The sequence below is a fragment of the Cebus imitator genome, unplaced genomic scaffold (assembly GCF_001604975.1).
Source record: "Cebus imitator isolate Cc_AM_T3 unplaced genomic scaffold, Cebus_imitator-1.0 Scaffold82, whole genome shotgun sequence".
Taxonomy (NCBI): domain Eukaryota; kingdom Metazoa; phylum Chordata; class Mammalia; order Primates; family Cebidae; genus Cebus; species Cebus imitator.
Genome location: NW_016107397.1, coordinates 8141695 through 8168333, shown reverse-complemented (window position 1 = coordinate 8168333; position 26639 = coordinate 8141695). Strand labels below are relative to the sequence as shown.

General features: G+C 48.5%; 1 protein-coding gene and 1 non-coding gene across 2 annotated transcripts in view; both read left to right on the top strand.

Moving 5' to 3' along the window:
* The first annotated feature begins 3058 nt into the window (after positions 1 to 3058).
* FOXK1 (forkhead box K1) overlaps positions 3059 to 26639 on the top strand; it is a 90994-nt gene continuing 67413 nt past the window's right edge. Inside the window, exon 1 of the mRNA XM_017533778.2 lies at positions 3059 to 3668. Within this exon, the coding sequence (XP_017389267.1) occupies positions 3088 to 3668 (581 nt within the window). The 5' untranslated portion in view covers positions 3059 to 3087. The remainder of the gene's footprint in view (positions 3669 to 26639) is intronic.
* LOC119472035 lies at positions 10620 to 10724 on the top strand. The gene has a single exon (XR_005201131.1). It is a non-coding gene; the product is annotated as a small nucleolar RNA U13 (small nucleolar RNA).

Here is a 26639-nt window from a genome sequence, read left to right as displayed (position 1 = left end):
TCTTTGGGTGTAAATCTAGAAGTGGAATTCTGCATTGTATCTTATGGGAACTCTAGTTTTTTTTTTTTTTTTTTTGGGACAGAGTTTCGCTCTTGTTACCCAGGCTGGAGTGCAATGGTGCGATCTCGGCTCACCGCAACCTCCGCCTCCTGGGTTCAGGCAATTCTCCTGCCTCAGCCTCCTGAGTAGCTGGGATTACAGGCACATGCCACCATGCCCAGCTAATTTTTTGTAGTTTTAGTAGAGACAGGGTTTCACCATGTTGACCAGGATGGTCTCGATCTCTTGACCTCGTGATCCACCCGCTTCGGCCTCCCAAAGTGCTGAGATTACAAGCGTGAGCCACCGCGCCCGGCCGGGAACTCTAGTTTTATTGACTGATTGATTGAGACAGAGCTTCACTCTATCACCCAGGCTCGAGTGCAGTGGTGTGATCTCAGCTCACTGCAACCTCTGCCTTCTGGCTTCAAGCAATTCTCTTGCCTCAGCCTCCCTAGTAGCTTGGAGAGGTGCACACCACCACGCTTGGCTAATTTTTTGTATTTTTGGTAGAGACAGGGTTTCACCCTGTTGGCCAGGCTGGTCTCAAACTCCTGACCTCTGGTGATCCACCCTCCTCAGCCTCTCAAAGTGCTGGGATGACAGATGTGAGCCACTGCCTGCCCGGTCTTGTTTTAACTCTTTGAGGACCCGCATGCTGGTTCCCACAGAGGCTGCCCCGTCTTCCATTCCCACCAACAGTGTGTGCATGTAAATGTCTTTGCGGGAGATCAGTACCCACTGCTTCTCTGCACCTCTCTCCTTTTACCTCTCTCTCTAGCTTTCTGAGTGACCTCCAACTGTCACTCTGACCTATTTGCAGCTCAGGATCCCCAGGGCAGCTGGAGTGATTGCATTTCAGATACTGCACGTGGGTGTGCCTGCCGTCTTGCATTTAAAGCTTCCCATTGCTCTTGGGATCAGCCCCAGATCCTTATAGGACTCACCTCCGTCCCCTTCCTTCCTTAGCCTAACCTGGTTCAGCTGAATAAGGCCACTGGGTTCCACCTCCAAGGCCCATACTTCCTTCTTTATCACATGCAGTTCCCTGGCTGGGGCACTGCCCTCACAGTCCCACGCCCCTTCCCTCATCGGGCATCCCATAGACCTCAGGGAGGGGCCCCCGACTGTGTTTACCATTCTCCTCCCGCCCCCAATCAAGCAGGTACTCTGGTTCCAGCGCTTGCTCAAAATAAGTTCCTTGCCTCTCAAACATTTATCTCTGTTCGCATGCACATATTCAAGACTGAGAGATGAGATTAATACCTATTTCAGCCCCAGATTGGAGCGTGGGTAAGGGAAGCTCCCGCCTTAGACAGATCTAGTCTTCTGTCTACACTTGCACCAATTCCTCACTGGATTTACCACAGCTGTGACTTGATTTTACTTTTACTAGGATGTGTCTTTGATTTATGTCTGTAATTCCCCCTCGACTATCAGCTCCACCAGGGTGCAGACTGTGTCTCCTTTCCCACCCTCAATAATTCATAAATGAGGGAAATATGGAAACTGCACCGCCTTTTTAGGGGAACCTGAATTATCGAAGGAGGACCAGGCTACTGAAGTCCTAAAGGGATCCCAAAGAAGCCCATGTTTGTCACTCCCTGTTTTCAGCTAAGATTTATCTGTGGGGCATTTGTAGCCTTGGTGCCTTGCCTGGGTCTAGAGTATTGAATGAGTGAATGAAGGGCTCCAAAAGGAAAGAGTGGGATAGGCTGGGGGCAGTGGCTCGTGCCTGTAACCCAGCATTTTGGGAGGCTGGGCTGAGGTGGGAGGCTGCTTAAGCCCAGGAGTTGGAGACCAGCCTGGGTAACATAGTGAGACCCCATCACTATAAAAAACTTAAAAAATTAGCTGAGTGTGGTGTCTCATAGCTGTGGTCCACTACTTGGGAGGCCGAGGTAGGAGAATCACCTGAGCCCAGGAGGTCAAGGCTTCAGTGAGCTATGACTGTGCCACTGCACTTCAGCCTGGGTGACAGAGACCCTGTCTCAAAAGAAAAAGAAAAGAAGAAAGAAAAAAAGGGAAGGAAGGGAGGAAAAGAGGGAGGGAGGGAGGGAGGGAGGGAGGGAGGAAGGAAGGAAGGAAGGAAAGAAGGAGGGAGGGAGGGAGGGAAGGAAGGAAGGACAAGAAAGAGAGAGAAAGAGAGAGAGAAAGAGGAAGGAAGGAAGAGAGGGAGGGAGACAAGGAAGGAGAGACGGAGGGGGAAGGAAGGAGAGAGAGGGGATCAGGGATTCCGGGATTGATCTCAAGTGGTCTTCAGTTAAGTAGAGTATGAGGACCTTTAATCTAAGGGCTTAAGAATGATCAGTGCTGGCATGGTGGCTCACAGGGTGCTTTGGGAGGCCGAGGCAGATGGATTGCTTGAGGCCAGGAGTTCGAGACCAGCCTGGTCAACATAGCAAGACCCTGTCTCTATAAAAAGTGAAAAAAAAAAAGAAAAGAAAATAGCTGGGCATGGTGGTACTTGGGAGGCGGAGGCAGGAGAATCACTAGAGCACAGGAAGTGGAAGTTGCAGTGAGCTATGATTGTGCCACTACACTCCAGCCTGGGAGTTAGAGCAAGACCCCATCTCAAAACACAAACATATGTATTACATATAATACTCATATATTTTATCTATGTATGTATGTGTCTATCTCACGCGTTAGGGTTGGGGGCCCGAGTGGTTGGGCCGGGGAGACTGCTGAGGTCATCCGTCCCTTTCTCCAGTGGCCCAGGCTCAAAACTTTCCGGCTGGGTATTTCAGGGGTCCCCTGTACCCCCGGAAGGAGGAAAGGCGGCTGCCTGCAGCCCCGCGGGCAGGGGGCGAGGCCCGCAGGCCCAGCCAGCCCAGGCCTTGCCCCCGACCCCGAGCTGGCGCGCGCCGCGTGGGCTGCGCTGGGCGGGACCGGCGGGCGCGGCGCGCGGGGGGCTGGGAGGCTCCGCTCCGCGCCGGCGCGATCTGGCCCGGGTTTCCGCGCCCGCCCCGCGCCCCGGCCTCCCCGCCCCCCGCGCCGCCGCCGCTGGTGCCGCCGCCGCCGGAGGCCGCTCGGAGCCGCGCGAACATGGCCGAAGTCGGCGAGGACAGCGGCGCCCGCGCCCTGCTGGCGCTACGCTCTGCGCCCTGCAGCCCCGTGCTGTGCGCCGCGGCCGCCGCCGCCGCCTTCCCTGCGGCCGCGCCCCCGCCGGCCCCCGCGCAGCCCCAGCCCCCGCCCGGGCCGCCGCCACCGCCGCCGCCGCCGCTGCCGCCTCAGAGCGCGATCGCCGGCGCGGGCTCCTCTGCCGGCTCCTCCGGGGGCTCCGGGGACGCCGCGGGCTCTGGGGGTGCCGGGGACGAGGGCGCGGCGCCCGCCCTAGTGGCCGCGGCAGCCGCCTCGGTGCGGCAGAGCCCGGGGCCGGCGCTGGCGCGGCTGGAGGGCCGCGAGTTCGAGTTCCTCATGCGCCAGCCCAGCGTCACCATCGGCCGCAACTCCTCGCAGGGCTCGGTGGACCTAAGCATGGGCCTGTCCAGCTTCATCTCGAGGCGCCACCTGCAGCTCAGCTTCCAGGAGCCGCACTTCTACCTGCGCTGTCTCGGCAAGAACGGCGTCTTCGTGGACGGGGCCTTCCAGCGGCGCGGCGCACCCGCCCTGCAGCTGCCCAAGCAGTGAGTGGCCCCTGCGATCCCCGCCACCCGCACCCAGGGCTCACCCCTGACCTCGATCTCTGCGGCCCTCCCCAGCTTGAACCCCTCCCCGCCCCCGTAACCCCCGACCGGCCTGGATTCCGTGGTCAACCCCGACCCCCGCCTCCTGGGCCTCTGGGGTCACCACGACCCCGATTCTTGCGGCCCAAGCCTGAGGCTCCCCCTCCACTTTCCCCGGCCTGGACCCCCTGGTCGCCCCCCAACCCCCACCGACCTAGACCCCCGGGGGTCAACTCGGACCTCCTGTCTTCTGGACCCTTGTGGTCACCCCAGACCCCAATCCCTGCAGCCTGGACTTGGGGATCCTGGTCGCCTCCGACCTCCACCGGCCTGGATTCTGGGTTCAACCCTGGCCCACATCTCTCCGGCCCTGGGGTCACGCCTGACCTCAACTCTCACCGTCCTGTGCTCCTGGAGCTACCCCTACCCCAACCCCAACTGGTTGGGCCTCTGAGGTCACCCCTGACCCAGATCCCTCCTGCCCACGACTCCCACCAGCCTGGACTCCGGGTCATTCTGAACCCCCACCGGCCTGGATCCCTGGGGTCATCTACATCCCCACCCAGTCTAAACACCCGAGGTCAACCACAACCCCCACTTCCTAGGCACCCCGGGGTCACCCCTGACTGCTAACCCCACAAGCCTGGACTTGAAGGGCCACTCCCACTACTGTTCCCCACTCCTGTTCCACCCAGCTGAATCAGTGAGGTCACCCTGGACCCCCACCGGCTTGGACTTTAGGGTCACCACAGCCTGGCCTGTTTCTCAGGACCACCCCCTATCTCCACCACCCAGAGCCTCGAGTCACCCTAGTGCCTATCCCTGCCACCCTGGAACCCAGTGGCCATCCTGACCCTGTCTGGCCTGCCCTGGGCCACCGCTACCCCATCCTGTCTGGGTCCTGGGGACCCCAGTGCAGTCACACAGGAGGGTGGGAGAGTGTTACTGTGGGAAGTGTGAGGTCCCCAGGAGCTTGGGCTGTGCTGAAGGGACAGAGGCCTGGTGGGGAGGGGCCAGGACACGAACCCCGGGCCTCAGTTTACCTCACCAGTGAGTACTCCTCAGATGGAGTAGCGGGACCGGAGCTCCAATTAGATTCCCGCAGGCCCGAGGTCACCGGGGACAGAGAGACCCAGCTGGGCCTGGATGGCTGCCCAGGCCTGTCGTGCCTTTTCTCAGCATCCCAGGGTCACCTCCCACCCATTCCGGTTCCCTCCTTTCCAGCACCCCACCCTCTGCTCTGCCCCGACCTCAAGGTCTGTTGATCAGGAGAAAGCCTGTTTAATTACTCATTTCCTCTGGAGCCACTTTCTTTTTCTATTTAGTGATTGCCTGTAACTCATCACCCATGTTTATATTTCTTCAATGTGGTTCTTGTTCAAGGGTTGTCTGACTGTCTAATTACTCCCTTTTATAAGCGCCTTGAATGGGGTCGGGGAGGGTGGCGGATCGGGGAGGATTTTTGCTGGGGTAATTTCCAGGACCCAAAGTTTGTGTCTGTAAACTTACAAACCTGTGTCTGTTTGGTTACAAATATGATATTGAATAATTTGAAATGCAACATCAACAATGACTCACTCCCACTTAGGAGTAAGAGGGGAAGTATACCTTCATTTTCCAACCATGCCGAAAGGTGTGCATTTTGGTAGAATCAGAACTCGGGAGATAACAAAGTTGTTCTTTGCCTCAGTTATTACTCTGCTCTCTCTTTTCCATAACCTACATGCTCTCTCCATTTGGGGCCATCAATGCATTTCCTGGCCAATCTCCCCTCTGGTAAGAAAATGACAGGTGGGCTCCCCCAGGACCCCCTTGGAGCCATGCTTTACAAATGCACCTTTATATAATTCAGATTCTCTGAGTGCTTCTATTAAACAGTCTTGTTTTCAGTTTCCCGTCCCAGCCGTGGAAACAGGTACACTCCCCAGTCAGACACAGCTTTAGTGACTCTTGAAGGAGGCTTTCACAGTATTTTTTTTCTAGCTCAAGGGGAAAAAAATTCGACCTGAGGTTGTCACTGAATAGGCCAGTAACAAGTCTGTTATTTATGAAATGTTATCAGTGTATACAGTCCCTGCACATTTATGCTCCAGGGAGCTCGTGTTCTTAGTGGGTACATTATAGGGCATCATGGCAGAGCTGTCAGGCTAAACAGTTGCCCGCTTGCTGACTTGGTGCATTAGATGTGCGTGAAGTGCTCAGCCCACTGTGCCTGTCTGTTTTTATTTGACTTCACCTGCACATGTGAGCAATATCTATGTAGGCAGCAGTCTAAAATTTACAAGAACAGAGCAGATGCGCAGAAGGAAAACATTAAATGGATGTCCATGTCCACCCACCTAGAGAAGAGCTCTTTGCTGCTGCTGCTTGTTTTGTTGTTGTTGTTGTCGTTTTGAGATGAAGTCTCTTCTGTTACCCAGGCTAGAGTGCAGTGGCACAATCTTATCTCACTGCAACCTCTACCTCTGAGGTGCAAGCGATTCTTGTGCCTCAGCCTCCTAAGTAACTGAGATTACAGGCGTGCGCCACCACTCGGCTAATTTTTGTATTTTTTAGTAGACACAGGGTTTCACCATGTTGGCCAAGCTGGTCACAAACTCCTGACCTCAAGTGATCTACGTGCCTCAGCCTCCCAAAGTGCTGGGATTACAGGCGTGAGCCAACTCGCCCAACCGTAAAGCTGTTTGCTTCTGAAAGCTGCCAAAGTCTGTCAACAAAAATGTTTAGTTCAAGCAGTTTCATTTTTTTTTTTTTTTTTGAGACAGAATCTTGCTCTGTCTCCCAGGCTGGAGCACAGTGGCACGATCTCGGCTCACTGCAAACTGTGCTTCCTGGGTTCAAGCAATTCTCCTGCCTCAGCCTCCCAAGGAGCTGGGACTATAGGCACGCCTGGCTAATTTTTTGTATTTTTAGTAGAGACAGGGTCTCACCATCTTAGCCAGGATGGTCTGGATCTCCTGACCCCGTGATGTGCCTGCCTCAGCTTCCCTAAGTGCTGGGATTACAGGTGTGAGCCACCAACTCATTTTTAAAAAAAATTTTAGAAAACTTACTCGTAACTAGTCACATATGTTAGAACAGGCTGTCATAAACTTCTTTTCGGTTAAAGATTCTTAAGCCTGGCCAAGTGCGGTGGCTCATGCCTGTAATCCCAGCACTTTGGGAGGCCAAGGTGGTTGGATCACTTGAGGTCAGGAATTCAAGACCACCCTGGCCAATATGGCAAAACTCCATCTCTACAAAAAATACAAAAATTAGCTGGGCATGGCTCACACCTGTAACCCAGCTACTTGGGAGACTGATGCAGGAGACTCCCCTAAACCTGAGAGGCAGAGGTTTCAGTGAGCTAAGATCATGCCACTGCACTCCAGCGTGGGTGACAGAGCAAGACTCCCTCTCAAACAAACAAAAACAAACACAAAAACCACGATTCTTAACCCTGTTACATTAAAAGTCATTAAGAAATTTTAAGGAATTCAGAGCAAGAAAGTTAGATGCATAAGTTTTTGTCACCCCTGAGTGAGAAATTCATCACCAAATGTCAAGAATTACTGTGTCTGTTTTCTCTTGGGCTTTGGTACCTCTATTGCCATTGCTGTTGGAAGTTGTGAATTTCTTTACTGTAAACTACAAATTCTCTTGCTGCGTTGGAGTGTGATTGCCTTGAGCGTGCTTGGATTTGGTGGGAAGTCCATGTCGTGTTGGTGCTCACACCATTTTCCGAAGCTATGTCGTCCCAGGCTGCCCTCTTCACCTTGGATCAGGTGCATGTAATACACACTCTCTGTACACCTCCCATCCAGGAAGGATACCAGAATTCACCCCTAGTTGTTACTGGAAGTATATAATTCAAAATCTTCAACATTCTTAATTATTGGCGGGGGGAAAAATGGCTTGTGACCCAGCTTAGAGCTGATCTTGGTCTACTGGGTATCTGACGCTGTGTGTGGTGGGTGAGCATGTCGCCAGAGCTCCCAGGCACAGGAGAGTGTGTGTGGATTCTGATTCAGGCTTGCTTGGTGTTGACTTGGAGGCACTGCCTGGGTCTCCGTGGTAGCGTGTCTTCTAAACCATAAGCTCCCTGTGGCTGGGGCCGAGAATTTACAATCTTTCCCCAGAGACCTGGTGCAGGCACTAGCTGGCATTAGGTACACAACAACTGAGTTCTGTTTGTCAAGTGAACAAATTAATGGACTAATGAATTTTCAGCTTCCATAGGAGAAAAATAACATCATTGATTTAGCCTGGTGTCCTAAAAGGACCAGCGAGTATGTCGTGGGGGAATTCAGACAGCCTTCTTCCATTATGGGGAGAGGGGTGTGAGGTGTGTGTGCACACGTGTGTGTGCTGTCGTCCTTGATGCCACTTAATTTTTTTTTTTACATAGTGAATATACCAACTGAATTCTTTTTTTGTTTTTGTTTTTGTTTTGAGACAGAGTCTCATTCTGTCATCCAGGCTGGAGTGCAGGGGCGGGATCTCGGCTCACTACAACCTCTGCTTCCCGAGTTTAAGCAATTCTCCTGCCTCAGCCTCCCAAGTAACTGGGATTACAGGCGTGTACCATCACACCTGGCTAATTTTTGTATTTTGTTTTTTTTTTTTAGTAGAGACAGGGTTTCACCATGTTGGCCAGGCTGGCCTCAAACTCCTGACCTCAGGGGATCCACCGCCTTGGCCTCCCAAAGTGCTGGGATTACAGGTGTGAGCCACAGCACCCTGCCAATTTTGGCTTGATGGCACTTAATTTTGAATTTCAATTACCCAATTCAAAATTCAAAAAATGTGCTTTATTCATGAACCTAAGAGACCCGACCATATCCCATACTTGCTCTCCCCTCTTTTTCTGCAGCCTTTTTCCCCAGTATTTTTAAAGTAAATGTAGATTACTTGAATAATTAACAGTGAGAACAAGACTTCTGTTTGTGATAACTTTCAGTGGTAAGAGTCATATGGGTATCTTTTTTTCTTTATACTTTTATGTGTTTTCCATATTGTCTGCAGTGAACATGGTTACTTTTTTTTTATTGTTTTTGAATTTTTTAGAGACAGGTTTTGCCATATTGCCCAGGTTAGTCTGGAACTCCTGGCCTCAAACGATCCTCTCACCTTGGCCTCCTAAAGTGTTGGCATTACAGGCATGAGTCACCATGCCCAGCTGCTTTTTTTTTTTGAGACAGAGTCTTACTCTGTTGCTCACGCTGGAGTACAGTGGCAGGATCTCAGCTTACTGCAACCTCCATCTCCCGGGTTCAAGTGATTCTCCTCCTCAGGCTCCCAAGTAGCTGAGATTACAGGCTCATGCCACCACACCCAGCTAATTCTTTGTATTTTTAGTAGAGATGGGGTTTCACCTTGTTAGCTAGGATGGTCTCGATCTCCTGATCTCATGATTCACCTGCCTCGGCCTCCCAAAGTGCTGGGATTACAAGTTTGAGCCACTGCGCCTGTCCACCCGGCTGCTTTTTAAAAACACACTTTTTTATCATGGTCAGTTTCAAACGTAATGAGCTTCCTTCCACATGCCTGCTGCCAGCGTCAGTAGCTATCGTCTGGTGGCCAGACTTGTGTTATCTTTACCCCCATTCACCTTTCCCCCTCGTCCCAGTTATTTGGAAGCAAATCACAGATGTCATCTTTCTCTGTCTGTAAATATTTCAACCAAAATTTCTAGAAGATAATTCTTTTTTTACAAAAAACTTAACCACAATGTCATTATCACACCTAAAAAATGAATAATAATTTCTTACTGTCCTCAATCAGTCTGCAGGTTTCTCTTACTGTCTGCATGATTATTTCTTTCTTTCTTTCTTTCTTTTTTTTTTTTGAAACGGAGTCTCGCTTTGTCGCTCAGGCTGGAGTACAGTGTCGTGATCTCAGCTCACTGCAACCTCTGCCTTCCGGGTTCAAGTGATTCTCCTGCCTCAGTCTCCTGAGTAGCTGAGAGTACAGGCATGCCCCATCACACCTGGCTAATTTTTGTATTTTTAGTAGAGACAGGGTTTCACTATGTTGGCCAGGCTGGTCTCCAACTCTGGACCTCCAGTGATCTGCCCGCCTCAGCCTCTCAAAGTGCTGGGATTACAGGTGTGAGCCACTGAATCCAGCACCCCCTGCTTTTTTTCTCGTGAGGTCATTTGTCCCATGTAGTTCCCCACACCTGCCTTTACAGATTGGATTCTGGCAGCATCCATTCACTATGTCCCTCCCCCTTGTCATTTCTGTAAATTGGTTACTAGACCCGGGGATTTGATCAGACTCAGGTGTTTTGTTTTGCTTTTCTGCCAGAACTGCCTTATAGGTGGTGGTGTGTGCGGAGGTGAAAATGTCTGGATGTCCCCCATTTGTAACATTAGCAGCTTTTGGTGGTCATTGCCTGGGTCCCTTAATTTGTTCTCACCTGTACTTTTTTTTTTTTTTAGACAGAGTTTCACTCTTGTTGCCAAGGCTGGAGTGCAGTGACACAATCTCAGCTCACTGCAACCTCTGCCTCTGAAGTTCAAACAGTTCTCCTCCCTCAGCCTCCCAAGTAAGTAGCTGGGATTACAGGTGTCCACCACCACGCCTGGCTAATTTTTGTATTTTTAGTAGATAGGGGGTTTTGCCATGTTGCCCAGGCCAGTCTTGAACTCCTGACCTCAGGTGATCTGCCCACCTCTGCCTCCCAAAGTGCTGGGATTGCAGACGTGAGCCACTGCACCCAGGCACCTGTACTTTTTTGTGGTTCATTTTAGCTGCCAGCTTCGGATACATGGCCGGGTTGCCATGCTCCACCTGCTGAGAGGCGTAGTGTGAATGGCAGGTGTTATGGATCACAGCCTCTGCACACGTGCCATGAGAAGAAGTAATTAATTGTAACCACCAAAGCATTTTACTACATAAATGTTTTAGCCCCTTTAAAAACATCCAGAGATCGTTTTGTAGTTCATGAGCATGATGATTGGGTGTTTTCACACGGTGTGTGAAATGTGCCACCCTGGAACGTTGGTACGATGTCGGCACGTTACCTGTCTGACCTGAAACATTAATTAATAAAACATACGGAAGCCTGTTTCTCATGGCTATTTCCAACTGGTCACTTGAAGAATATCAAATTAGTTTTATACATTGTATAACCATCATACAATTCGTTATAGATTGACATGACATTATCTTGAAATTAACTGGAAAGTCACCCAGATGTAGGGAAGTCAGTAAGCTTGTGCCCAACGCCCCACTATCTGGCATCAAGGGACCGTCATGGCATTCCTCTTCTCCTGGGGTTTTCCCAGCCTTGTCACTGCCCTCCCCCATCCCCTTAGGTGACCCAGTGCCTGGGTCATGCTTGGTTTTGTACTTGGGACAAGAGACTGTCAGATCAGTCTCTTTCCAGCGGGTAGATGTGAAAATTCAGGTGTTGCTGACTGTCTTCTCCATATGAAGGATCAACCTGCAGTGAGAAAGGCAGGGAAGGGCTGTGATTAGGGAGGGTTGGTCTCCTAGTGAAGGAAGCCATGGAGGAGACAAAGGCCTGTCCTGAGACCTGCAGCCCCAGATCTGCACCCAGATCTGCTCTCCAGGGAGGATCTGCTGAAGGAAGGAATGTTCCCGTTGAGTGATGGTTTGAAACAGAGCCGGGGAGAACGGTCACTTCTGCAGAGGCTGGAGGGGAGCTGCTTCCCGGAGGGGGGTGAAGCTTTAGTTTCAGTCCGGTTGTATCTTGATAGTCAAAATGCGAAATGCGGCATCTCCGAATAAAGGCTTTATTCTGGTTTTTTGCTAGTTGGCAGTTATTGTGTATCACATATATTTGTTCCAAGTGAGACTGTCAACTTGTTAAAAGTTACTTTAAAAAGGGTTGTGGGCGCGTGGCAAGTACGTTGGGTCTGTGTTAAAAATATGAGCCACTTCTAGTATTTGGTTCATGTTGAATTTTTTCAGCTTGCTGCGCATTTAAGAAAACTTATGTAGAATGTTAAAAGTCAATCTATGAGAAGGGTGTTATCATGTAGTATTGTTGAACTGAATCTAGAACATCCGCATGAAAGCCTTTGTCATATTGACGGGGAATAGAGTTTGTGGTGCTAAAAGTGTAGAATGTAGTGGTGTTCGTATTTAGTACTTTTGGAAAAGACGCAGCTATGTTTAAAATTATGTGCTGAAATGAAACTAAAGCATTTGATTTGGAGATAGAGTAATTTACGATTTGCTGTTTTTGCATCTTGTGAATGTCAGAGGATAAACTTGCTAAATTAATGACAACCCAAATTGCAGCAATGCCTCATTTCCATAATTACCCTACATTTAAAGCATTTCATATTAAAATGAGAGGATTATATAAAATGCTGTTACTTTGATTTCCTGGAAATAGGCCCCTGCATTGTGACTTGTTGGGCCATCTTGTAGTTAATTTTCATTGCAACTATTACTTTCCATGAGTTTCTAGTTTCCTGGTAAAATGTTGCCGGGTAATTAGAAAGGATGAAAACAGAATGTGCGTGTGAGTGTAGTTGGTGAATTTACAAAGCGAAACCAAGAAGGCATTCGGCGTGCTCCCAGGATTTGAGGAACCAGGGTTTAAGAATTTGCCTCACCCAGGCGCGATGGCTCACAACTGTAATCCCAGCACTTTGGGAGGCTGAAGCAGGTGGATCACAAGGTCAAGAGATCAGGACCTTCCCGGCCAACATGGTGAAACCTCGACTCTACTAAAAATACAAAAATTAGCCAAGTGTGGTGGCACGCGCCGGTAATCCCAGCTACTCAGGAGGCTGAGACAGTAGGAGTCGCTTAAACCTAGGATGCAGAGGTTTCAGTGAGCCAAGATCAAGTCTAGCCTGGCAACTGAGTGAGACTATGTCTCAAGAAAAAAGAAAGAAAAAGAAAAAAGAACTCACCTCATCCGAGACCCATTTCTACAGTGTTGACGATACATGTTTTCTCCTCGGATGCTGTGAAGATGAGTTTGGGCATGTTTTGCTTTATTTAAACATAACAGTTCTATCATTAAATCATACACTGCTTGCAAATGCATAGCTTTTCTAAGAATAATTTTCAGGAGATAGACAAACTGATCAATAAACATACAGAATACAGATGGGTTTCTTTTTCTTTTTCTTTTTTTTTTTTTTTTTTTTTTTTTTTTTTTTTTTTTTTTTTTTTTTTTTTGAGACAGAGTCTCACTGTCTCCCAGGCTGGAGTGCAGTGGTGCAATCTGAGCTCACTGCAACCTCTGCCTCCTGGGTTCAAGTGATTCTCCTGCCTCCACCTCCCGAGTAGCTGGGATTACAGGCGCCCCAGCTAATTTTTGTATTTTTAGTAGAGACGGGGTTTCACCATGGTGGCCAGGCTGGTTTTGAACTCCTGATCTCAAATGATCCGCCCACCTCAGCCTCCCAAAGTGCTGGGATTATAGGCGTGAGCCACCATGCCTGACCCAGATGAGGATTTTACACATGATTTGATTAAGAAGTATCTGCATTTAACCTTACTGGAGACAGAGGTACGAACTGTCTGTTATCTGTGTCCTCAGAGGATGCTGCACTCTGATTATGTTGCTGCCCTGCCTGGAAACCTCAATGGCTCCCATGTATCCAGGGGGGTGAGGCCCTGCCCTTCAGCAGAGACCCTGGTATTTTGAAGTTCCTCCCCTATCTTGTTCCCCTAAGTGTCAAAGGGCATGGTTCTCTTTGGGGGCAGAATGGCTGCTGGATGTTCTCTGCTTAAACCAGCAATTCCCAGATTTGTTTTAGTCTCAGGGCCCTTTTATACTCTGATACTCCTACACATTCCTGGGGACCCCAAAGAGCTTTGGTTTATATGAGCTATGTCTGTTGATGCTGACCATATTAGAAATTAAAATATACATATTTCTTCATCTGCTCAAAAATAGCAATAACTATTTATATACATATATATATATATATATATATATGTGTGTGTGTATATAAAAATTTTTTTTTGAGACAGAGTCTCACTTTGTTGCCAGGTGCCAGGCTAGAGTGCAGTGTCGCGATCTTGGCTCACTGCAACCTCCGCCTCCAGGATTCAAGCAGTTCTCCTGCCTCCGACTCCCAAGTAGCTGGGACTACAGGCTCACACCACCACGCCCAGCTAATTTTTGTATTTTTAGTAGAGACGGGGTTTCACCATGTTGGCCATGATGGTCTCGATCTCTTGACATCATGATCCGCCCGCCTCGGCCTCCCAAATGCTGGGATTACAGGGTTGAGCCACCGCACCCAGCCTCAAAAATATTTTTATTGAAAAAAAAAACTAAATTCTCCCCCCTCAAAAAAATAGACTAAGAGGTTTTTTGGTAGAATCTATCATGTCTGGCTTAATAGAAGGCAGCTGGAATCCATGGCTGCTTCTGCTTTGAGTTGGCTGTGATGTGTGGTTTAGGCTGAAGTACATGGAGACCAGCCAGCCTCCTGCAGATACGTAGTTGGAAAAGGGAGTATTTTAGTAGCCTTTTCAGATACTGTGGATGATCCTTGATCCCTCACTAAAACCTGACAAGGGATAGTTTCTTTTGCTTGTTTGTTTTGTTTTGAGACGGAGTCTTGCAGTGGCACCATCTCGGCTCACTGCAACCTCCGCCTCCCAGGTTCAAGCAATTCTCCTGCCTCAGCCTCCCGAGTAGCTGGGATTATAGGCATGTGCCACCACGCCTGGCTAATTTTGTATTTTTAGTAGAGATAGGGTTTCATCATGTTAGCCAGGCTGGTCTCAAACTCCTGACTTGAGGTGATCTGCCTAACATGGCCTCCCAAAGTGCTGGGATTACAGGCATGAGCCACGGTGCTGGCTGGGTAGTCTCTCTTTATTTATTTATTTTTTGAGACAGTGTCTTGCTCCGTTGCCTAGGCTGGAGTGCAGTGGTGCAATCATAGCTCACTGCAGCCTCGACCTCCTGGGCTCAAGCACTTCTCCCCTCTCAGCCTCCTGAGTAGCTGGGACCACAGGTGAGTGCCACCAGACCAGCTTATTTCTTTTTTTTTGGTCGAGATGGGGTCTTGCCATGTTTCCCTGGCTAGTCTCAAACTCCTGGTCTTAAGTCACCCTCTGCTATGTCCATGGATGTTTTGTACTGTGTTACATTAAAGCTCATTGCTCTGTCTTTCATTTTGAATGAATCTTTTGCCCCCCTGTGTGATTTTGTAATATCATGCATTGGCCATTGGGAAGAATACTGGTTGAGTTATGCAGATCTTCTAATGTTAATATAATTATACAAAACAAAGTCTGTTTTATCCTGAGGTTCAGCTGGTAGTTAAACTTGATCCCTTCGAACTCCATAAGCTATGTTTTTTAAAGTAGAAATCTTTTATAGGAACAGGCTTTCTGAAGTCAGTTAATTTTTAAATCTGTTTTAAAAGTTGAATGACACAGCATATTTTTAATAGACTTTTTATAGAGCAGTTTAGGTTCACAGCAAAAGCATATTTTTATAGAAATAAAAAAGTTACATAATTTAGTCATTGGCCTTATTAGCATCTTGTGACATGACTTGGCTAAATTTAGCATTTTTTTTTTAATGTACAGTAACTTTTTGATAATTTAGGATGGCACAATTCATCCCATCAGTTTCTGGGGCCTCTCTGTCCCCCAAGCCACTCTGTGATGGTGCCCCTGGCCTTTCACGCACAGATGTGGGGGTCTCTTCCCCTGGAGAACAGCAGAGTGATGAGGGAGGTGGGACAGGGTTGGGGTGTCCCAGGTGAGTCCTGGAGTAAAGTCGGTAATAGAACTTGTTTTTGTCATTGTTGTTTTGTTTGTTTGTTTGATTGATTGATTGATTTTGAGACAGTGTTCTGTCGCCCAGGCTGGTCTTGAACTCCTAGGCTGAGGTGATCCTCTAGCCTCTGCCTCCCACTGTGCTCAGATGTAAGCCACCTCATCTGGCTATCAATAATCTCTTAAAAAAAAAAAAATCAAACAAAAAAACCTTTTTTTGTAGAGACCGGATGTTGTTGCCTAGGCTGGAGTGCGATGGTATAATCACAGCTCACTGTAGCCTCCAACTCCTGGGCCCAAGCAAACCTCCTGCCTCAGCCTCCTGAGTAGCTGGAACTACAGGTGCACATCACCATGCCTGGCTAATTTTTTTTTTTTTTTTTTTTTTAATAAAGATCTGTGTCTCGCTATGTTGCCCAGGCTGATCTTGAACTCCTGGGCTCACAGGATCCTCCCACCTGGGCTTCCCAAAGTGTTAGGATTATAGGCGTGAGCCACCACGCCCAGCCAGGATGTGTTTGTATGGAAACATTGTTGTGTGGAATTTTTCATGAAACTTTTCTTAAGTTTTGTTTGTTTGTTTACTTTGGAACATTTACATCAAAATAAGCAGACTTTCTGAAAAACTGTGCCGCTTTGGATAAACATAAAAATTCATTTTCTCCCTCCCCAGTCTGATAGGAACTCCTGGGAGAAATTTCTCTGTTTCTTTCCCTTCTCACTATAAATCATAGTAAATCAGTATTACACAGAGAATAAAAGCAGTCTTCTGCCTGTTCTGAAAAAGCTTGCTTTTTGTGATTTGTATCACGAAGGTGAAAGGTCCTTACTGTTTTTCAGAACATACAGTTGTAATAGAGGCTCCTCCCAGCCCCGCCCACAGGCCTAAACAGTGCTCTGTCTCACAGATGTGCTCTGGGGCTTGGTCTTTATTTTTGTTTTTGTTGGGTGCAGCATATAGAACCCCAAAATAATGTCATAACGTAAAGTTGGAGCTTTGTGTCAGCCTTGGCTGTAGGAGGACGGGTGTGGGTCTCACCTGTGGCTGGGAGTCTGCTGGGGTCGGTTAGTTGCAGGGAGCTACAGGGCCGTCTGTCAGCAGAGGCCGTCTCATTCCCCAAACCCAGGAGCCAGAGGGATTGACGCCTGAATAAATGCACAAGCTGCCGCGGGTGGGATTAGTCCTCTATAGAAAACCTTCCCAGAAATACACCCTCCCATCCTGTGACTTGGATACTGTTTACCAATAAAATTGGGGAGTCTCCTACGCCTTACCAAGAAGCCCTGGCTAGAATTAGTCAATGAAAAATGATTTGTAAACTTAGTAACTCTTTGGAGCTGACTCTGAAAGAATGTTTAAAATGATAGCTGATACTGCCAGACAGCAGAGCAGGCCGGCCTTAGCCATGAGGCTCCAGAAGGAGGAAGACTGCAAAGTTTGTGTTCGCTCCCTCTGCCCTTGGGATGGAGCCATGCTGTCTGCTTGGCCGTACCGCCCTGGCATTGGGAGCAGTGATTCATCACCGCTTGATGAAAACATCTTTCCCTGAAGAACGTCCACCTCCCTCGGGTTAGATTCCATATTAACCAGGGAACATTGGCAGCCCGAATTTGGTGCCTCACCTGTAAGAAGATTTGGCTAGAATATCCAGCTTCCTTCACAATTCTGTTTTTCTCCATAAATTGTGGTGTGGACAGATTTTACAGGCCCGCCTACCTGATTAGCCAATCAGGTATGCCGTGGCGAGTAGCACTTTCTATGGTGGTAGAAATGTTTTATATCTGTGCTGTCCAACATGGCCGCCACTAGGCATGTGTGGCTGTTGAGTGTTTGAAAGGTGGCTCAAGGCTGGACATGGTGGCTCACGCCTATAATAATCCCAGCATGTTCAGAGGCTGAGGAGAGAGGATCATCTGAGGTCAAGAGTTTGAGACCAGCCTGGCCAACATGGTGAAACCCCGTCTCTACTAAAAATATAAAAATTAGCTAGGTGTGATGGTGTACACCTGTAGTCCCAGCTACTCGGGAGGCTGAGGCAGGAGAATCACTTGAACCTGGGAGGTGGAGGTTGCAGTGAGCTGAGATCGCAGTACTGCACTGCAGCCTGGGGAACAGAACGAGACTCCACCTCAAAAATAATAATGATTTTCATTTAAAATGAAATGTGGCTCAGGTCACTACAGAACTGAATTTTTCATTTGGCTTTAGTTTTTTCTCCTTTTTTTTTGGATACAGGGTCTCACTCTGTTGCCCAGGCTGGAGTCCAGTGGTACAGTCATGGCTCACTGCAGCCTCTAGCTCCCAGGGTTCAGATGATCCTCCCACCTCAGCCTCCTGGGCAGCTGGGACTACAGGTGTACATCACTACACCCAGCTAACTATTGTATTTTTTGTAGAGATGGGGTTTTACCATGTGTCCAGGCTGGTCTTGAACTCCTGGGTTCAAGCAATCCATCTGCCTCAGCTTCCCAAAATGCCGAGATTACAGGCATAAGCCACTGTGTCTATCCCTGGCTTTAGTTTTTAAGTTAAATTGAAGTGACCACAAACACTGCTGCTCAGCAGTGCCTTTGAAGAGGTTACAGGTCTGCGAGTTCCCTGGTGACTGGTTGTGGCCACTGCCTCAGTTTACCCCATTGACCTCAGTGGCACAAGTATGATTTTCTGCAGTTGGCTTTGAGGTGGAAATGATCAGGAAGGTCTGGTGAAAACTGTGGAATTTTGCAGACCCACTGAAGTTGTCTGTGATCACAAGGTGCGCTGAGGCAGGGAGCCCATCCTCCAAACCCCTGTTAAAGGCTCCTTTTGAAATGTCTTGTGGCCTGGTGTGGTGATTCCTGCCTGTAATCCCAGCACTTCAGGAGTAAGGCAGGTGGATCACCTGAGGTCAGGAGTTTGAGACCAACCTGGCTAACATGGCGAAATCCCACCCCTACTAAAAATACAAAAAATAGCCGGGTGCAGTGGCTCATGCCTGTAATCCCAGCACTTTGGGAGGCTGAGGCAGGTGAATCACCTGAGGTCAGGAGTTCAAGACCAGCCTGACCTACATGGAGAAACCCCGTCTCTACTAAAAATACAAAAATGTAGCCAGGCATGGTGGTGTACACCTGTAATCTCAGCTACTCGGGAGGCTGAGGCAGGAGAATCCCTTGAACCCAGGAGGCAGAGGCTGCAGTGAGCTGAGATCCTCACACTACTGCACTCCAGCCTGGGCGACACAGCAAAACTCCATCTCTAAAAAAAAAAAAAAAAAAAATGCCTCCTTCAAGGGGTGATTCTGGAGTCCAGTGGCCTGGGCGTGGCTGTGCCTGCTGCAGTGGTGTCTGCATCTGGAGAAAGAGAGGGAGAGTCTCAGGGGCCCAGAAGCAGCAGATCTCACTTCCACTCAAGCCAGTGACCAGAGCTCAGTCTCCGGCCACCCCAAGGGAAGGCACTGTGCCCAGGAGAAAGAGGGCAGTGGCTTGCTGAACAGCCAGCCAGTAGTCGTAACCAACTTTTCAGATCAAGGTAGCCAGCTGCAGCCTGTGGGCCAGACCCAGCCAGCCACCTGTGTTTGTAGATAAAGTTTTATTGGAACACACCACACACATTTGTTAAGTGCTGTCTGTGGCTGCCGAGCTGAGCTGGAGACTACGTGGACCCCAGAACCTGCGTTATTTCTTTCTGGCCATGCCCGGTGGCCCATCTGCACACCCCTGCCCTAGGCCACAGACTTCCACTCTTCCATATCTGTGCATTTCACTGGGGCTCATCAGCATCTTTTATTACCAATTTCTCTTCACATCAAACCGCTTGTGTTTCTTGTCATGTTAAATCCTGGGTTTTGGGAATATGAACAGATCTTTTTTTCTTACTGTTTTCTGAAGGTTAGTGTTTACATACAGTAAAGGTAGGCTATGTGAGAGTACGTATGTGTGTTTCTTTGGTATGAATTTTATAATACTAATTTGTTTTTCTTTTTTTTTTCTTTTTTTTTTTTTTTTTTTTTTTTGAGATGGAGTCTCTCTCTGTCACCCAGGCTGGAGTACAGTGGCGCGATCTTGACTCACTGCAACCTCCACCTCCCAGGTTCAAGTGATTCTCCTGCCTCAGCCTCCCGAGTACCTGGGATTACAAGAGTGCACCACCACGCCTGGCAAATTTTTGTATTTTTAATAGAGGTGGGGTTTCACCATGCTGGCCAGGCTGGTCTTGAACTCCTGACTTCAAGTGATCCTCCTGCCTCAGCCTCCCAAATTGCTGGGATTGCAGACGAGAGCCACTGTGTCCAGCCCTAATTTGTTATTAAAATTTTACATTTTGAAAACGTTGCACACCTCCAAAATTGTTGCAGGATGAGTCCAAATAGCTCTTGCATGTCCTCTGCCCAGATTTGTTCATTTTTAGTGTTCTGCCATGTTTAGCATTTTCTGTCTGTACTTACGGTATCTGAGAGTGAGATTTTATATATGTATGTATGTGTATATATATCGTGCCCTTTTTCTTAATACCACAAGATTCATTTCCTAAGAATAAGGATTTTTTTTTCTTTTTACTTCATCATATGCAAGAATAAGGATATTTTATTCATGTCCACCCCAGGACGCACAAAAAAGGGATGGAGGATATTTTATATAACCACAGTTTGTTAGGAACATGAACACTGACCCCATATGATTAGCTCATGTGCAGTCCACAGACCACTTTTTTTGTTTGTTTTTCTGTTTGTTTGTGATAGGGACTCCCTGTGTTGCCCAGGCTGGAGTGCACTGGCACCATCAGAGCTCACTGTAGCCTTGACCTCCCAGGCTCAAGTGATCCTCCCACCTCAGCCTCCTGAGTAGCTGGGACTACAGGCATATGCCACCATGCCCTGCTATTTTTTTTCTGGTCACATTATGTTTCTAGTAACAGTTTTTTAATTCATGTGTTTGGGTTTCCTAGGACATAATCCTCATGTGCAAATAATAATTCTTCTCTTTGTTCCAGTATTTTTTTTTTTTTTTTGAGATGGAGTCTTGCTCTTGTCGCCTAGGCCAGAATGCAGTGGCACAATCTTGGCTCACTGCACCCTCGGCCCTCTGGGTTCAAATTATTCTCCTGTCTCAGCCTCCGGAGTAGCTGGGATTACAGGCGCCTGCCACCATGCCTAGCTAATTTTTGTACTTTTAGTAGAGATGGGGTTCTGCCATGCTGGCCAGGCTGGTCTCAAACTCCTGACTTCGTGATCTGCCCGTCCTGGCCTCCCAAAGTGCTGGGATTACAGGCATGAGCCACTGTGCCCGGGCGCTGTTCCAGTATTTTAGATTTCATTTCTTTGTGTTGTCTGGTTGAATCCTCTAGAATCTCCAGATAACACTGACCAAGTGCCATGATAATGGGCTTCTTGTTTCTGTCTTGGAAGGAAACGCCTGTGAAGCATTTCGGAGTAAATACTGCTTTGCCTGCCTGAGAGCCACTTCTCTCGGGAGTCTTCTCCAGTTCCCGGCCACTGGTGTGCACCGCAGCACCCCATGGCACCCCGTGTGGCCTGTCATTGTTTGTACTTACATTTATCTGAGACACCTGAGTTTTGTGGGGGCGGGACCATGTTTTTCTTGTTTCTTGCATAACCTCAATACATACCAGTTTGCTTGGCACATAGTTGGCATTTTGTAAATAATTGTTGGCAAAATGAATAAACAAATAGGAGAGATCTGAATACAAAAATAACCTGGTCTAAGAAAGTGATCAGAAGTTATATTAGCTTAGCTTCTTAAAGATCTGCTTTTCGCTGGGTGCCCTTGGGCAGGTGGATTGACCCCCGAGATCCTGTTTCTCATCTATAAAGTGGGCACACTTCCTTTTTCATAGGTAATTGTGAGAATTACTGGAGAATATTAGAAGTATTTATGGGCCAGGTGTGGTGACTCAGTGGGACTACACCTGTAATCCCCTCCCAGCACGGTGGTAGGATCGCTTGAAGCCAGGAGTTCAAGACCAGCCTGGGCAACGTGGTGAAACCCTGTCTCTACAAAAAATACGAAAATTAGCCAGGCATGGTATCACACACCTGTGGTACCACCTACTTGGGAAGCTGAGGAGGAAGGATCCCTTGAGCCCCAAAAGGTCAAGGCTGCAGTGAGCTGTGATCGCGCCACTACTCTGCAGCCTGGGCAACAGAGCAAGACCCTGTCTCAAGGAAAAAAACCAAACAAGTACTTATCTCAGTGCCTGACACACAGACAGCGCTGATAGAGAAACATCCCACATACACGCGTCTGTGCTGTCATCATCGCTGCTGTTATTGTCAAGGATGTATTCATTCTGTGATGTTGGAAGTGAGGTTTGCTGCAGGGCAAAGGGAAATGCTGTGGTGCTTTGAGCTGCTCACAGTGGAGCAGACTGGCCCTCAGGTCTCCTGAGCTCCCCTTTCCAGCCTGTTCCAGCAGGGGTGGCAGCTCACTGGCAAGGCTATTATTCCTAGGTAGCATCTTGCACTGACTGGAGAACGGGCTCAGTATCTCCAAGCTCCCTGCTGCTCTGAAGGTCGCATGATCAGAGCTAAACAGCAGGGGTTTGTTTTCTTGTGTTTTTCTGAGCTGCTTATCTAGACAATGGGAGCTCAAAGTACAGGGGACTAGAAGAGACAGACTCAGGTTTTACTGAGAATGAGTTTGAGTAACCTTTATCGGGTATAGAGACTGGCTAAAACTTAGGGAGGGCACTAAGATAAGGTTTGATCTCAAGACAGCCCCCAGTTTTTGTCACTGTGCCCAGCCAATTCATATGTATTTAAAGGCATTTTTTAAACCTGGAAAAGTACAAGGATATGTAACAAGTACTATTGATCAGGCACGGTGGCTCACACCTATAATCCCAACACTTTGGGAGACTGAGGTGGGAGGATCCCTTGAGCTCAGGAGTTCAGGACCAGCCTGGGCAACATAGCAAGACTCTGTCCCTGCAAAAAATAAAAAATTATCTGGGTGTGGTTGTGCTTGCCTGTAGTTGCAGCTACTCGGGAGGCAGAGGAGGGAAGATCGCCTAAGTCAGAAAGGTTGAGGCTGCAGTGAGCTGTGATTGCACCACTGTACTCCAGCCTGGGCGACAGAGCGAGACCCTGTCTCAAAAAGAAAAAAAAGAACAAGAAAACCAAGTTGTATTGTACTCACTAAGAATCAGTGCGTATTCACATTTTGTTGTATTTTTTCAAGCCCTTTTTAAAATAAGAGACAAATGACAGATAAAATTGAGATCCCTTGTCCTCTGTCTTCCCCTCCCTTTTCTGTCCCTTTTCCAGAGGCAACTCCTGGAGGAATTTTACCCTAGTCCTCCCGCATATGTCCCATATACATGTAGATATCTAAGAGGCATTTGTTGTTTATTTGTTTTTGGTATTGTTTTTGTTTTTTGTTTTTTTGAGACAGAGTCTTGCACTGTCACCCAGGCTGGAGTGCAGTGGCATGATCTCGGCTCACTGCAACTTCTACCTCCCCAGTTCAAGTGATACTCCTGCCTTAGCCTCCCAGGTAGCTGGGATTACAGGCGTATGCTACGATGCCCAGCTAATTTTTTGTATTTTTAGTAGAGACAGGGTTTCACCATGTTGGCCAGGCTGGTCTCGAACTCCTGGCTTCAGGTGATCCGCCTGCCTTGGCCTCCCAAAGTGCGGCGTGAGCCACCATGCCCAGCCGCATTCATTGTTTAGTTTGTGTGAGTTTTCAGGTGTGCATAAGTGGTATCATGCCATCTTCTTCATGATCCTATTTGTATTTTCCACTTCTCTGGAAAGATCACATCATACGTGGGCGCCATCAGACGTGAGTGACCCTTGTGGGTGTAGCTCCCTCATCTGGGATGGGGCCTTAAGGGGCCTATGGCCTTCTCCCCTGCCTTCCTCTTCTCAGCTTTCACCAGAGGGGATGCAAGCTTGTGTCCCTCTGGGTGGCAGAGCCAGCATGCCTGTCCCACCCAGCTCAGGCTCTGGGTTCCTTTGTCCTCGTACTAAGAGCTTCATGTCCACCTCACGCTCCTGAGCTCCTGGCCTGCGTCTCCACCTGAAAGGCTGTCTTCAGCTGCCCCCGCCAGGTCCAGTTGGGGACCAAGACCCCTGGTTGCTTGCAGTGCTCAGTGAGAGCACCGCTGTGTGGGGGGCTGGGCTGGGCTGGGAAGACTGGCTTTCTCAGGAGATTGCAGGGCAGGGTGCAGGGAGGGCCATTCTGAAGAAGCTCTGTTTTAGCCAAGGTCTAAGTTATAGGCAGGAGCTGGGGATGAGGAGTCAGGGAGACACACCTCCAACCATTGGGCCTCTCAGCTCTGGTGCGAGGGAAGGGAGGGAGAGAACCCAAGGGAGCAAGCCATTTAGGACATCGAGTGGGTAGGGGATGCCGACAGCCTGGCTCTCAGGGCACAGGAGGACAACTCGGTGAAGTTAGCGGCCCCAAGCCATGCGGAGAACCAAGTCTGCAGGGCTGGTGGCATCCAGCACAGGGCATGAGTCCTGGTGTCCTCACCCTGCAAGACTCCTCTAGGGTGGCCTGACCCTGCTATGCAGGAGGGAAAGAGCCACAGGAAGTTGAAGGTGCCCAGGAGACTTGGGTATATTTTACTCATCTTAGGGTTGGGGACAGAAGATTATTAAGAATTGTTTTTATATCTGGCAAAACTAAAAGTTTGGATATTAAAACCAGATGATCTCATGGAAAGCCGCAGGAGGGGACTGGTGCGCCATGAAATTCACACAGCGCTGCTCAGGCGACCAGAAGGCCCTTCAGTGCTCAGGAGGCACTTTTAGCCTCGTGTTTCCAAGTGTAGTGACTATATAAAAGTAGATGAAAATGGAATCGCAGCCTGCGGAGAGCTTTAGAGAGATTCCCCTGACCATGATTTAATTTGGAGAAGGGAGGAAAGTTACACGTGACAGTCACATAACATTACAACCATGAAGTCCAAATAAATACTCTCAGTCACTATAAATCTGGAAAAACCAAACATGGTGGAAAAAAAATGTGTATGTATGTACCCCTCCGTGTGGAAAATTGGCTGCTGCATGCTTAACAAAATAACTTGGGAATACTCATGGTGAGGCTTCCAATCAGCGTCTAACCCTGGTAGCGTCTGCCAATAGCTGTGCTGAAAGGACCTGCCAAGGGTACACTATGGGCATTTTTCATTTAAAGGTGAAAGATTTTTTTAAATGCATTGCTAGGAAACATTCCTGGCTTGGCGTGGTGGTGCACACCTGTAATTCCAGCACTTTGGGAGGCTGAGGCGGGCGGATCACTTGAGGTCAGGAGTTCGAGACCAGCCTAGCCAACGTAGTGAAACCTCGTTTCTACAAAAACATAAAAATGAGTCAGGCCTGGTGGTGCACACCTGTAATCCCAGATACTCGGGTGGCTGAGGCAGGAATATCGCTTGAACCCAGAAGTCAGAGATTGTAGTAAGCCGAGGTCATGCATTGCATTCCAGCCTGGGTAACAGAGTGAGGCTCTGTCTCAAAAGAGAGAGAGAGGGAGGGAGGGAGAAATGTTCCTTTTATAAAACAAGAAATAAGTATTTTCAGAAATTAAAAATAAATCCTCAAAGCATTACCAGGTATTTTGTGAATAAATGCCTTCCCTATTTCAGAATTGGATAAGCTAAGCTGGGATCCATGCACAGGTGGGACTGCCCTGTGTCCTAGGCAAGGCTGACATCAGTGTGGCAGCGTCAGGCTATGCTCGGATCACATGCCCATCTGTATTGATACTTTTTAAATTATTTTCATTTTGTAGTGATAGAGTCTCACTGTGTTGCCCAGGCTGGTCTCAAACTCCTGGCCTTGAGTTGGCCTCCCAAAACAGATCTGTGTTTTATTCTTTTTTTTTTTGAGACAGTGTCTAGCTCTGTCACCCAGGCTGGAATGGAATGGTGTGATCTCAGCTCACTGCAACCTCCACCTCCCTGGTTCCAGTGATTCTCCTGCTTCAGCCTCCCGAGTGGCTGGGATTGCAGGCAACTTCCACCACCCCTGGTTAATTTTTGTATTTTTAGTAGAGACGGGGTTTCACCATGTTGGCCAGGCTGGTCTCGAACTTCTGACCTCAGGTGATCCATCCGCCGCCTCAGCCTCTCAAAGTGCTGAGATTACAGGCATGAGCCATGGCTCCTGGCCTAATAAGTTTTCTTCAATCAGTCTACATTCTCTTTTTTTTTTTTTTTTTTTTTTTTTTTTTTTTTTTGAGACAGAGTCTCAAGCAGTGGCGCCATCTCAGCTCACTGCAACTTCCGCCTGCCGGGTGCAAGCAATTCTCCTGCCTCAGCCTCCTGAGTAGCTGGGATTACAGGCGCCCACCATTACACCCAGCTAATTTTTTTATTTTTAATAGAAATGGGGTTTCACCCTTTGGCCAGGCTGGTTTGCCCACCTTGGCCTCCCACAGTGCTGGCATTACAGGCGTGAGCCACTGTGCCTGGCCTAATTCTCCAATTTTTTAAAGTCAGAATTTAATTTTTTTGTTGCTGTTATTAGAGACAAGGTCTCACTCTGTTACCCAGGCTGGGGGCAGTGGAATGATCACAGCTCACTGTAGCCTCAGTCTCCTGGACTCAAGCCATCCTCCCACCTTGGCCTCCTCAGTAGCTGGGACTACAGGCGCACACCATCACCCTGACCAATTTTTTTTTTTTTCGTAAAGACAGGTGTGCTGTGTTTTGTGCTGCACAGGGGTTTAAGGACCTAAGAGGGAACGGCAGGTGATAAGGAAAGACACAGACACAGACATAGAGATACAGAAAACTGGGCCAGGCGGTCTGGGAGGTAATGATGTTAGTTTTTTTGGCTCCTGACCTGTCTTAGTGTACTTTATTTTATATGTTCACAAAGTAGATAGCTGAAGGAGGGTGCAGTTCCTTAGAACAGTCTTTGGTTATTCTTATACTTTAGTTAATATACTTTAGCTAAAAACTACCTTGCAGCAAGGTCAGCAAAAGCTGGTTATCTCTCTCTAGGTCCGTCTGTTCTTCTCCGAGACATACACGTTCTCTTACTGTGGTTTCACTTCCCTGAAGTTCACCTGAGGTTCACAGCAACCTTGTTGCTGATCCCCCCAGAGCGGGTGGGCTACTCCGGCTCCCTACAGACAGGGTCTTGCTATGTTGCCCAGGCTGGTCTTGAACTCCTGGGCTCAAGTGATTCTCCTGCCTCAGCCTCCTGTAGTGCTGGGATCACAAGTGTGAGTCACTGCACCTGGCCTTAAGTGAGAATT